Source organism: Hippoglossus hippoglossus, chromosome 6 (assembly GCF_009819705.1).
Source record: "Hippoglossus hippoglossus isolate fHipHip1 chromosome 6, fHipHip1.pri, whole genome shotgun sequence".
Classification (NCBI taxonomy): domain Eukaryota; kingdom Metazoa; phylum Chordata; class Actinopteri; order Pleuronectiformes; family Pleuronectidae; genus Hippoglossus; species Hippoglossus hippoglossus.
The window spans coordinates 24,952,390-24,966,912 of NC_047156.1; the positions used below are offsets into that span (position 1 = coordinate 24,952,390).

At 43.2% G+C, this 14,523-nt stretch overlaps 1 protein-coding gene across 1 annotated transcript in view; it reads right to left on the bottom strand.

Moving 5' to 3' along the window:
• met (MET proto-oncogene, receptor tyrosine kinase) overlaps window positions 1–14,523 on the bottom strand; it is a 72,194-nt gene that overhangs the window by 38,894 nt on the left and 18,777 nt on the right. The window contains exons 3-5 of the mRNA XM_034587816.1: window positions 7,887–8,090; window positions 1,902–2,030; window positions 1,047–1,220 (exon numbers count right to left, since the gene is read on the bottom strand). Coding sequence (XP_034443707.1) covers window positions 1,047–1,220; window positions 1,902–2,030; window positions 7,887–8,090 — 507 coding nt within the window. The remainder of the gene's footprint in view (window positions 1–1,046; window positions 1,221–1,901; window positions 2,031–7,886; window positions 8,091–14,523) is intronic.

Here is a 14,523-nt window from a genome sequence, read left to right on the forward strand (position 1 = left end):
CTCCAACTGCCAAAAAACTGTTGAATGATGACGCTGATTGGTTGCTACACAGCCTCCCACTGCCTGGTGTCGATGTGTGTATTTGTTTTCACACACAGGGTTAACATTTCAGTTTTTTCCCACAGTCTTTCACTTCTTTCTCCGTCTGCTACTGTAAGGATCTCTGAACTTGTATGATCTGGTCCTTAAAGCCGTAAATCAACCATAGTGTGCAGTAAAGATACAAAGCATATTTTTCTGATTGCTCTCATTGAGTTGAAGACTTGTTTTGAATTTAAAATGAATATGTAATCCACCTATATTTATTTACGCAATGAAATTATGTTCTTATCAAATTCCAAAATCAACAACACTGATAATTGATGGAGACAAAAACCTGGACATCCGTCCTTTTCTTCCAACCTTCAACGATAAAACCCCCTCACTGAAAAATCCACCCGCTCCTACACGTCCAAATGTGGTGTAAATTATTGAATTAGATTTATGTTGGTGAGTAACAGCTCTTTTCAAAGGTCCCAGAGGAGGAGGTAGTTTGGTTTTATTTTTTTCTCCCGTTTTGATGCAGTTAAAGGAGCAGCAGCAGTTTTGGGGTTATCTGGGGTAGACCAGCATGAGGTGCTACATTAAACGTCATGTCCACGCTGAGCTCAGTGCAGTCTCACAGTGTCAGCGTGGTGTTAAAAAGGACAGTGAGTGTGCTGTTTTCAGGAGGAGCTTCACAAATGTCAAACGCAGAGCAAACATACAGATCACAGGTTCAACAGGATGATTCTGCTTTTGGAAGGAGAGGAGTTAGATCACATGAGGAGGTGTCCAAGCAAACTGAGTCAGCAGGAAGTAGCAAAGGTTACACAGCTTGTTTTCAGGTCCAGGTTATTTACACAGTGTTGAAACAGCAGCGGCCTGAACAATGTAGAATTGATATGTTGAAGTGTTGCCATCGTGTTTTGTTTTCTGTTCTCATGTCAGTGCAATGTGGTGAATTAAATAAAATGTGACCCTATATGGCCCTGATCGTCACCATGGCGACGAGTCATGGCGGTTACCTTAGTGATGACCGGTGTACAGTATTGTTGTGTCCAGATGGAGGGGGGACACTGGTCGGCTCTGCTGCAGCGTCCGTTACACCAGCCACATTCAGTCACCCTGGACGACAGCAAGCAGGAAGTACAGGTGGTCAACTGATCACAGCCGGGGCCAATCAGAGGGACCTTGGTGATCTAAGAGGAGGAACACAATCTTAGTGTGGTCCTTTAAACGTAAGAAAGAAATTTGTGTTCATGATATTTTACAAAAGATCAGTATTTCAATGCAGAAGCCTGGAGAGAAGCCCCTGTGAACAACGGGCCTCATTCACCAACCGTTCTTAAGAATAAATGTCTTCTTTCAAGATTCCCCAATGTTTTTTTATCTGGGATTTGTTCTTATGTTAGAAAAGAATCTACGCACACTGAAGAGCACTCTTACACACACTTGACAACTGAAATGCTTGTGTAAGATAATCAGTTATTGTTTTATTCACTTTTAATTCTACTGTTGAATTAATCAAATTTAACTTACTGTCATATTTTATCATTTCTATCTTAAATATACACTGAAACTTGTGTAAGACAAACATACACAAGTTTCAGTGTATATTATAAATGCATCGAAATGTTTAAGAATGTCTGACGTAGAGTTTTCTTAGAAAAACTTCTTAAGAAGATATTGGTGATTGAGGCCCAATATTCTCTTTTATCACTCGGCCCTGCCACAAGTGTTTCACTCTTGTTTTGTTGACGAGTACTTAGTGATGACCACAGGGCAAAATGCACACTGAATGTTTACATTAGTAATCTTTCTTAAAACGGTAAGAACCATGGGTGTATTTGTGTTGTTAACGTCTGTGGGTACAATCCTACCTTGTTTCCTGTGGCTATTAGCATGGCTCCCTCTGAGGGGTTGGCGTCCAGCAGTGCCACGCTGGAGGAGACAGGTCTGGAGTCCAGGCGGATGTTGACATGGGGGGAGGCAAATCGTGAGAACAGCACCTGAGGGAGGGAGGACACGCCATTGTAATCGTTTTGGAATCATCAATGCAACAATAGTGTCATGTCATAACTCAAGAAGAAGATAAGAGATTGATCCGATCAACAGTTATAACAACACTCTCATTAGAACAACTTCAAGCAAACTTGTCAATCAACAAACGTATAAATGGTTTGAGCCAAAATCAGAGTATGGTTAAAAACATAAGCTTTAAAACAGACAACTCAAACATAGAGTTTTTGGTAAACAACCCTTAATTTCTAATGTACACTTTTGGCAAAAAATGTATGAGTCACTATAAAAAACATCTCCAAAGACAACACACAGAGGTAGAAATCCTAGAATTGTGTTTTCAGACCTTTGTTTTTTATCAACATATACAACCTGGAGCTGGACAGTAAAACAATATCAATAACTATCACAATAAAATGTTGAGAGCAATAAAACAAACCTAAAACAAATCTATCATTAAACTTAATAAATATGACAATGTGACATTTATCCTGATAATTATCAATATTTCCAATTAACCTTTATTTAACCAGGAGGGTCCAGTTGAGATTAAGAATCTCTTTCTCAAGGGAGACCTGGCAAAGACAGGTAGCAGCTGAGTTAAAAACAGCTACATCTTATAGAATATGCCTCCAGTTCTTTACTTCTGGTTTTAAAGGCCTTCAGTGAGATATATCCGCTGAGATTTGAGTCCTTCTGCAACATATTCAATGTCACAGGTGCAGAGTAAGGAAAAGCGCCCTTTCCAATTTCTGTGTGGACATTTGAAACAGCGAGTAAAAATAAGTTCTGGGAACGCAAAGGGGAATGCCCTATACATTTCTGCAACATGCAGACACACAAGTAACACGGGAGGCCCAGAATCCCCTTTTATGTAAAGGTTAACCAATTACAGAGCTTACTGGTGGCTGGAGCAGGCCATCATTCCCAAGAGTATAACTCATAGTGATGAGTCAGAGCTTTGCAATTTGTTATGAATCTCAGGGAAGCAATGTAGGCTGTGTTAAGCATGTGAAGATGCAGGGCAGAGGAATGCATGTTGGAGATATCAGCATAGTCAAGTACAGATAAAATAAGTGTCAGCAACAAGTCAATATTGACTGATATGAACATTATCGTCTCTTTATTTCAAATAGGATTTATAATAACATTTTGTCCATATTCCCCTACACTGGGTACTGAATCTATATTTTTCCATAAACAAGCTAGTACGTCTTGTGCATACAAGAAACATTTTCCTAAAATGGAACCAGGCACATCAAATATCTAACATAACATCTGTTGCTAAAGGTACCATATAATTAAATTAAAGAGTACACCCCAAAGCTTTTTCCATTAAAGCTTCTAGCACACAGGTCAGATGAGGACTCCTGTTAAAATGTTTTGCATTGTTGCTATGTTTATTTGGAACGCTTCACAGTGTTGTTCATCGATACACACAGTGAATGAAAGGGAAACACAAAGCAAACCTCCAGGAGGAGGTGGAAGACGTCTATAAGCTCTTTTGGCACCGCACCACAAAAAACACTGACTGGGTGTTGGTGAGGAAATATGATCCAGAGTCTTTGTGTGAGCCTGCATATACAATTTCTGTACACCAAATCTGAATACATATTAGGTTGCAAATGCAATTATCAGAATTTGACAGCTATAAAATGAGTCTGGAATCCATCACAAATCTGTCTTAAAGAGCATTATATCATTATATGTCAAATGCACATCACTGTATTTGTACTAATAAGCAGTAAACAACCTTTGTGATCCAACTACTTACGAGAGACGTTCAAACTGTCAACATCTAACACAAATGAGGGGTTTGAGAGAGATGACAGACTGGTTTGGGAACCAAGAACAAAAAGATGCAGCCATCAGCAGAACCACTGTGTACTCTGACAGGCACACACACACACACACACACACACACACACACACACACACACACACACACACACACACACACACACACACACACACACACTGCATTTATCATTTGTGGTTATGGTGCAATTACAGGCCTGGGAGCAAACAGAAGAGTACAGCGTCTACTAATGGGGTGTGTGTCTGCTTCAGTTATATGAAGTGGCTTAAATTACACTGTTGCCCCTGTCACACACACACGCACCCGGACACAAACGGATACAGTATGGACACACACAGATATTCCACTCACAATCTCTCTGCCATGTCAGGGTGGAGCGAATTTAGCGGGAAATGTAGTAACTGTGTGTTTATGTACAAACATCTCCCCCCAGCAGTACTGGGTGATTTATTGGACTGTTCTTCATCCCCTTATTGTCAGCGTGTCAGAGCATCCAATAAATTACTAAAACACTCCGCATTGTAACTTTAAATCTGATTTGGTAGCTCGGCCGGTCCACCGCTTGCCCTCGACCTTCACCCTCAGCATTGCCTTGTTTTCCAGCGTCATGCCTCCCACTGTTTGAGCCTCACGATCAACGTTAGCTTTGTAACGGCGAGCATAATGGGTGGCTTTCCTCTGGGACGAGGCCATACAACAGGCATCTCTCTGGAGGTAATAGCAGTGTAAATTACAGCTTATTGTATTAAGCAGGCGGGGGGAAGTTTGGCCCATAAACACGGCCACTGTGTGATTCCCACAGTGGGCCAACTGAAGCCGAGGGAAACACTTCCTGAGCCAGAATTGAGTCCATCGAGGGGAACAGCGCTCTTTTTCTTTCACTGCCTCTAGTCCATGTTCCCCCTTGCCTCGTCCGCTGGGAGCAACCAGGAAACTGGAATACATGAAAAGTTGACAAGCTCTTTTTATCCCATTAACAATGAAGGGACCTGCCACAGCAAAGACTGCCATCCCTCACGGATTCTGCTTGCTGCTCGGCTTTGGACAGAGAGAGCAGGTGGCCGGAGGGTCGTCAGTTCAAATGCACGACCAGTGAAATAAGGGCAGGGAAAGTGAACAACACGTTGCAGACACAAGCAGATCCCTTTAATTTTCAACTTCTTTTATTTTTCTTATTTCGATCAATACAAAGCTCTTACTGCTTTCTATTGTTATGAAGGCTTCGACAATAACACTTAAGAGACACAATCCAACATTGTTGTGCTGAGCCATTCATAAATGCTTTGTGGAGAAGGAGGACGTCGCTATTAAAGTCAGCGACTAAACACAATTACTGATTGTTCCACTAGTTCAAGAATTTTTTCTCAAATGCAAATCAACGCGTACAAATCATTTTCTTAGATCAATTCTAGGACAGACACCTGCCAGATTCTTCCTGGTTTCAAGGTTCAAGCACTCTTTCCATTTTTTTAAATCAACATAAGTCAACATTTATTAAGTCACACTTTTTATGAAAATAAGACTTTCAGGACATAATTACTTGATGACACGCAGGGTTTTGCAGCGTAGGACAGCTGGTCTCCTCTTTAGACCCTCTAAAACCCTTCAGCTAAAAAACAATGAACTTCAGCCAATTCAGCCAACTCACAAAAAACAAAAAGGAACTGAAGGAGGGCAGGGGGGGGATGGCAAGGGGGGGGGGGTTATGGTAGATAAACGCACAGCAACAGCTGCACTGGACGCTCGGCGAGTAGAAAATGCCGTGCGAGGGAACGTGTCAGCGAAGCCCGCCGTTCACCATTAACGTGCCGTTCAGCTTGTAAGCCCCCTCGCACCACCAGCACCACCTTCTTGCACCCAACCCCCCCCCCGTTTCCATGCAGCTGTCGGCCCCTCTTTCCACGTCTCTCTTGCGGTTTGTTTTCCACGCACGTCTTTTCATTCTTGTGTTTCAATAACACGTGAGGTAATTCAGCTTTTACTTTTGTGTTTCATTCCATTCCCCATAGTTTCTTCTTCACCACTGAACTATTGCAACAATGCAAAGTCGCAATGCAACTGCACTTTACTGGAACCAATGCATGCAGTTGTAATGTGGATGGACAAAACACCACATGATAAAGGAGGGAAAGTCACTATAGAAATAGAAATTAAAGCCCAAAAAAAAGCTTGGCTGATTATGTGATGGTTGATACTGCATACTGTGCTTCCATCTTAAATATATAATCAATACTCAATTGCGATCCATTGCTTTCCATCGAGTTGTAACTAAACCTTGACAGAGAACAGATGACTATTGTCTTGTGTTACCTAGAGCAGTGTCTGCTCTAAACAGGTCTGTTTGGAAGGGTCTGTTTTCCTGGTCTGTGGTGATGCTGGTTGCAGCTTTTCTTTCTGAAACTGTAAAAGTCACTTTCAGTAACTCAGCCGCAGTGAGTGAAGACCCACTGCAGGACTCGCTCCACAGAACCATGGAGCTGCACCACCGCTGCACAAAGAGCTGCTCACGTGTTCCTTCAGAGTTCAGTGAAGCTCCACTTGAATGCAGAACCACAAACAGGAGAATCAATTGTTGTGATCGCATTCAAAACTACACTGTCTTGGGCCCTTAACAATATATGTGCCAAGTTTGAGATGAACAGGGTTTGAGATATGTGTTCAACAAACACACAGACAGACGGACAAAGGTTTTTGGTATTAATACTGGTAATTAACTGTCTGTTGTTTTCAAGTGGTCTACAAGCTACATGTCACAGTTTTATACAGTCGCCCCCCCCTTATGATTTACACTGATCTCATACACAGCCTCTCCGGAATTAGCAGACCTTTAATCCTTGAATATAAGTAACGGGCCTACAACAAGCCAAATCTCCAATTGAACTGCAGATGCACGAGCACTTAAATTAAACTCTGGTTTAAACCAGATTCTTTAAGTTAGAAACTTAATTTCAAATCTACTAACATGTATATGGAATATACACATATTCAATCAAATTCACACAACAATCAAATTCATGATTATTTGGAAGCAAAACAATGCTACAAGGAAGAGAGACCCCTCATCAAGCTAATGGGACTCATAAAACCTCTCTGACACAAAAAAACCCTCAATAAACTTAAAGTCAAGCTTCAGACAGTGATCATTTATGTAATCAGTGCAATAACATATGACCTGTGATCAAGGAAGCATATGATGATGTAAAAAGCGTATGGAAAAGCAGAGGAGGAGGAGAGATGGAAGACAGCCGAGGATTTACATTTCTTCTATCTTTCTACACTCCTGTGTAGAGACAAATGCCTGTGCAATCATTATGGCTGAGGTGCTTCGCATGTTATGTGAATGTGATCATGTGAATTTAAATGCATGTGGATCCTTCAGTTAATGCCTCCTGTGAGTAATTTAGGTTTGGAATGTCTGCATGGTTCTTGAGGCTTCATGTCAGCCTTGTATTCTCTCAAACGTCCTTTCGCCAAGATGCACAGTACACAAACAGAGCCTCTAGCCACTGTCCAATATTAATTCAAATTATTCCAAAACTAAAGCCCTCAAAATAGAGAAGCAGTGGTGACGGGTCGAGTATTAGATTTTCAAAGCTGCAAACAAACAACCTGGACGGTGGAATCCACTGTGGGTCAGTGCATCGATAGGCAAAGCGGACTGTGTTTGCTCAGATGGCTGACAGGAACGTGGGCTGTTAGGCGGATCACTGAGCATAGGTCAAAGGAAAGCAAATTGTGCAAACACAAAACAGTCCTGGTGTTTGGTCATAGTTTCCCCCTAAGTTGCTCCTAGCAGAGGCACCTGCAGCTGACTCTTTTGTTGTGTCTCCTGCAGACGCTTTCACTCGTCACGTACCAACATCCTGCCACATTTACATGAACAATGACGGAGGGGAACTGCACTGGTCACTGCAGCCTCAGGGGTCTCTGTTTATGCCTTACTGCAAGTACTTTAAATGCCAATTGAGTTCCTTCTCGTCTTTTAATGGCGTAAACTGTAAGGAAGAGTATAAGATGGCTTGTTTACCTGTATGTGGCGTCCATCGGCGGTGCCCAGGTACGCCACTGCACGGCCATGCACTGGCACCACATTTATAGAGGTAACCAAGGTGTTGGTGAGCTCCTTGTGCCAGTACTCCAACCTTTGGACGAACTGGGTCACCTGCAGGCGGTACTTGCCCTCCTTCCCTTCGTGAATTCCCTCGTGTGGGTCGCAGTCGTCGGAGGAACTCTGCAAAGACACCACAAGCACCAGGGAGAGAAAATTAGAAGTAAGACAACGAAAAATGAGAACAACACATGATGGTAACATCAGCGGGGTCTTTTTTTAACACCCTGTGAAGTGTACTTCAAATTAACAAACTCGCATGAGGCAAAAAATCTGGAGCAAACAGATAAAACAACTCATTACCACAGAAATTAGATTAAACACTTTCTGGGAATCATCAGTGTGATTGGGTCATTTTGTCAACACAGATTGCTCCCATAAAAAGTCGTCATTACATAATATCATGTTGTACTTCTTTCATATCTGGCCCGATGGGGGAAGGGTTAAGAGCCAAACCCCCTAAGCCCCCTCTGAGCTTCTCTTTCATCAGGCCATGCTCGTAATGGAGGTCTCGGCGTGATACCACCTCTAGGGCAAGTACATGCTTTGTTGAGTTGGAGACTGTGGATGGCAGGGTTTCATGGGAAACAGCAATGAGATATTCATGCTGTTTTTCATTCCATTAACTCATTTTTCTGTCTCCGACTGGGCCGCCCCACTTTTTCCTCCTTTTCCCCACCCTCCTCTTTCTCTACTCCCATCTCCTCTGTCTGAGTTTAAAATCTAACTCTGCCACACCAGCTCCCTCCCTCTTTGGTTTTCAAACGTCGCTGGGTTGTGCAGATTGTTGTGTCTGGAGCCTTTGGAGCATACAGTGAAAGCACAGGCTGCAGCCAGGGCTTTTCTCTATCAATATCCCAGCTCTCTCTCTCTCTCTCTCTCCCCTCACTACTCGGCCCTGCCCTCTCGCTCTTTTTGTGTTTAGTCATGGTCGCCTGTCCCGGCCTCAGGTTTCATTAATTATTAATGACCCAGAGGGTGGTGGGGCCTCTGGTGGCTCTTAAGGTCCTTGACCTGGTCGCTTGACCGGACCTGAGCTTTTTGTTGTTTTCTCAGCTTCAGTGGATGATGACCTCTTCAGTGGAGTCACAAGAGGCAGGGTGATTGCAGGTAGAACGATTATGACGACTGGTGGACGACTTCAGTGCCCCACTGAGGAGTTTGGTCATCAGCGGGTTTTGACATTAGCTTTAACCCTCTGTTGTGGCTTACAGAGTAAAAAGTCATCTTAATGCATCCAACAAAATTGGTTTTAATCACTAACAGACTCATGATCCTCTCACTGCACTCTAAAGGAACTGGCTGGGTCACGAGGCCATTATAAGCGGTCTGTGAGAAACATGCCACATCGTTTGTTTAGCATTGATCTCAAAGGCAAGCCTTGAAGATGAAGAGAACGCTGGTGGGGCAAATAAATTAGGGAAGTCTCTCTCTCTGTGACGTCACATAGCTGAGACAAACAGGCCCACACGAAGGGGAAAGCGGAGCAAGGCAGAATAACCTGGCAAAGTGTCAAACACACAGAAACAAACCTTCAGAAAGGATGGCTGCAGTAATTGACAGCTGGCAGAAAGGTTGGATGTTTTATGCCAGACGCAGAAAAAGGTGGTGCAGCCAGCTAATCTGCACCTAATTACTGTTAAAGACAGGAACAACGGTTCAGAGCATATGAGGAATGACAGTTTGTGACTGAAAGTGATTTAGAGTTGGATGAAGATAGGGTTTAATTCTGAGAGCTAAGGAAGAAGGATCATTTTCCTCAAACATGATGAACAGTTTGCCTCTGACGTGGAAATCTTATGCATGACCACGATTTTAGTTTATCATATGCTTGTTCGTAACTTAGCGAAATCAGGACAGGATGCCTAGCACTGAGCAGATGTGAAAAACACGTGAATCTACCAAAACTCTGCTCACTTCTTAAAACTGGAGCAGATAGAGGCATCATCACTGCAGAGATTATGCCACGCGGCTCAGAAAACAGTCCTTGGCCTGATTATTTTCAGAGCAAACAAACAGTACTTTGGGGTGTTTGTTGAATCGGAGCAGGACGATGGGAGGGAGAACTGGAAAGGTCTTGGGGGGCATTCCTATGCTGCATTTGCCGAGGTATTTGTGAGGATCAAGGCAATGAAATTGGACAGTGGAAGGGCTATTTTGATGGGCTTCGTTTGAAGCTCTGTTTCTGTTATCCTTGGCTGCTTCTTGGCGTGGAGACAGAGAGTTTTAGAAGACGTCACACTGACACTGACACACGAGATTTTCATAGTAAGATTTCATGCTAAGTAGAAAAGAAATACAACAACATTTGTCTGGCAAGGATGAAAATAAGCTTATTTTCTTTGAATGAAAAAGTTTTTCAAGAATAAGAGCTACAAAACTTTAAAAGGGTCAAAATCCTGTGTGTGTGTGTGTGTGTGTGTGGGGGGGGGGGGGGGGGCGCAGTGTTCATCTGCGTTGTAGGTGGAAGCAAACAAGTCGTTTAAACCAATTTTATTCTCTTTAAAACGACAGGAGATCCTGTCCAGCCTATTACATACTCATCAAAGAGCTAATGGTTGTAATCCTGACAGATGTCACAACATATACGTGTTCAGTTTTATATTTTACAATTCTATGATTTGAGGTTTAGGTTGAACCTGAAACCGATTTTTCGTGTTTTCCAAACTTTATGCTTTTGGAAGATTTATGATGTTGGCAAGTGCGCCTGATGTTCTACATCTTTCAAGTCGTTTTGTGAGCGTGTCTCTCGGCCGTAGAACAGGCACCGTGGGGCAGATATGCAAGATATCACACACCTATGGCCCCATACTTAACGAGCAGCTATTGTCCCCAAAAACAACGGCATGGCGATAGAGTTTCTCTGTCGCGGAGCTCCTAAACCCCCCAGCACTGCTCAGGAGACTCAAGAAGGGGATGAAAGATGATCTGCGTGGCTTAATGTCATTTCCATACTCTCACTGTGGCCCCTGGGTCTTGTGTGAATAGACAACCTAATGCCTGACTTATAAACTGTGGACTGGGTTACTGGCAGAAGAGGATTTGGACACAAACAGCGCTGTGCAAAAAATAGAGTAAAGGCGCTCTTGCTGTTGTACAAAAATACACATTCTGCTGCAGAGGCTTAGCCTGAGTTGGTCTTGTCGTTGGCCGCTCAGCTGGCACTCTCACTGGAATAACACACCTTTGACCCCGGGATAGCTTGTGCAATTGTGACATTGCTCCAGACAGCGGAGAGGTTCGGTTGTCGTCGGGGTGTGTGCAAATGCATTTCTAAGAGAAAGTGACATGCGAAGGAATGTGGAGCACAGAACACGTATAACCCATACGTGAGCACATGCCTGCGCGTGTGGATGTGCTGGGGGGGGGGGGGGGGTACCATAATGTTACACATTACAGTACTCCACCTGGGCTCAGGGTGCACGTTACTCTGCAACCTGACTCTCAGTAGTTAATAGCCATGATGTGTGTGTGTGTGTGTATGTAACCACACAGGTGGCTGCCGAGCCACATGCAGTCATGTGTTAATGTTTGCATGTGTTTGTGTGTGCGTGTGTGTGTGTGTGTGTGTGCGCGTGTGTGTTTGTGTGTGTGCGTGGCTGCATGGGACTGTCAGGGTGTTAGGGACAGTTAAAGGGGAGTGAGACAAGCTGACAATAAGGCAAAGACAGACCCCGGCCCCTCAGAGTGCAGCTGGCCTCGCCCTCGAGTGGCCCGCCAGACGCCAGCTTTGTTTATACTGGGGCCCTGAGGTGGACACGGGCACGGGTGGAAAATGGCTTCACACATAAACAGGCCCAACTGAAGACGGGGAGATTTTAGTCAAATTAGAGATCCTGGTGGTAAAATGTAGATAACAAATGACTGTAGGGATACATGAAATCAATGAGTAGTTTGCAGATGATGAAAACTTTCCACTGAAACTAAAACCGATGGCAGCACCGAGGAAGCTGTGCTCTTTCAGATGCACGGATGATTTCAGAACAACATTTAGTCAACTCCCCATTTCCCGTGATGCTTTGCAACTACATTGTATCTACAAATAATGGACACTCAAAAAACGGGACACTGGCTTCATGTAGTCATTTGTCACGTATGAACGTTTTCCATACAGACACTGTTCTGGAAATAACAGTCATCATGCAGAAGAAAGTGGAGGTTTTGAAAAAAATCTCTGGTTTCCGAAGGATCCTCCACAAACTCCACCACAATTGTCAGCAACTGAGACTGCAAGGCAACTACTGAATGAATGCAGAGATAAATACATGTACAGTTGCACGTAGACTTTTAAAAGCTCTGCAAAACTCCAGTAGTTATTCAACTTTTCAACCGTCAAGGTCATTGTCAGGTTTCTGCAAATAGACGTTTTCAGAAATGAACTCTGAAGAATGTTTCTCCAGGGTTTATCTTTCGCACATGAACAATGCAGCAGGAGAATCTCCGCTCAGATGCGTTCACAAAAATGCCTTTTTCATCATCGAATATTTGTTTTCTATTTTGTGTTTTTCATTTCTGTGTCTGTCACATGTTAGAAACATCATCAGCACACCCACTCACTGGCGGTGAATCCTCTAGGGGATCAGCGTTGTCTGCTACACTGATTTTGTTTTCCTCACTTTCTAGACACCAATGAAGTGCACCAAACAGCTGGAGTCTTCTCGTAACCAAAGATATTTAAGTTGCCCATCCTTAACCATCGTTGACCTTTTCACACTGAGCAAAGGGATTTCCCTGCGGCAAAATGTGCTCTTTACATTATTCATACCAACCACATGTAATTTGCATGTCAGACTTCATGCTTTTTTCAAGCAAATTCAGCGTGCGCATTGAGAAGGTTTTTCCCAGGGAGGACTTGGGAAGAGAACATTCCTCCACTGCTTCCTTTTATTTGTATTTGTCACCCACAACGATGCACTGCCCATAATCCTCAACTGTCCAAAATAACTCAAAGATAATGGCTCCTTTTTCATTCCTCAAATACCTTCATCTGCAAAATTTATTTCTGGCCCCTCCTCTAATGCAGCGCCAGTAGGAGGATGTTCTCTTGTTCAGGCCAGATACTGAAAATAATACCATATTGTTCCATGAAAATGTTAAATAAAGTATCTTACGCCCCTAAGTCTCTCCCCCTTTCCTCCAAACAGAGCTCGGCTAAGTTTTGCCCTTTTGCCCACCTATTCTCCTCATCGCCTTCAATTCTTCTCTTGGCCAAACACCTTCCTCTCTTTTTTTTTGCTATTTCCTTACAAACACTGACACACACACGCATGCACACTGCATATTTGTGTGTGTGTTCTCCCTATGCTTCCCCCACAAAGGAACTACAGGAACAATGCAGCCTCTGAGCACCACTAAATCACCTTAACTCTATGAATGTGAGTGAATGACGATCCTACGTCCTCTTTCTCCTCTGCCTCCAATAGGAGAAATATTATCACTGAGAACACTGTGCGGGACGACTACATCACTACCTGACGCTAACGTCTTTTTCTTCACGTATCAACACTTTTTTCTCAGAGTTTGGGGATTTATGTGATTCAAACAAGGGTAAGAATGATGAAGACGATCAGGGGCCTGAGAGCCTCTTTGATTCCACTTCTCCTTAACAGCAGCGGCACATTCTCAAGACAAGCTTTCCAGCATTGAGCTACAAATCCACATTTCGGTCAGACTGACACAGTAGCTGAAGTTGTGCTCTGTAGATCAGAGGGAATACAGGTCAACTCCTTAATACATTCTTACTGTTACACATAGAGATGAAAGAAACTTAAATGAGAAGGGGAAAAATCTTTTAAGGCCACAAGGCCAATTACTTGGTATGTAGAAAACAGATTAATCACTTCTCCATTGAGTGATATTAGTTTACATCCATGCAGCTCTTTTCCTTCGTGTTTCATCAAAGCTCCTAATATATGAGATATTACATCATATAAACCCAGGACTGTTGAGCTTGGCTTGCGCTTTATATGAAACATACAGTAAAACACTCGTACTGGACACTTTTTCTTGCTGACTTTTATTTGTTTAAACACTGAGGTCACGTTGATTTGTGTGACATCTGCTGTGGGGATGCTCTTGCAGTGACCCCCATCACGGTAGCGCACTCGCACACGCACACGCACACGCACACACACATTGTTGTACTTCTATCTTAGTGAGGACACTCATTGGCATAATGCACTTACCAGCCCCAAAACGGTCACAACTAAATGCCAATCCCTAAGCCTAACTCTTACCCTAAACCTAAACCTAAACCTAAACCTAATTCTAACCTAACCATGTAACTAAGTCTTAACCCTCAAGCAACCCTTTGAAAAAATGAGGATTGGCCACAATGTCCTCACTTTCCCAAAATGTCATCACTCCGTAAAGGTCTAGGTTCAAAATGGTCCTAACAAAATAAAACACACACACATGTGTCATGTCTCTATGACTACATAGTAGGCAACCTAAACGTAAACCTAACCTAACCTAACAACTATGCCCACATAACATGAGAAATACCTCATGCATGCACACACGCACACACGCACGCAAGCACAAACAAACGGCCAAA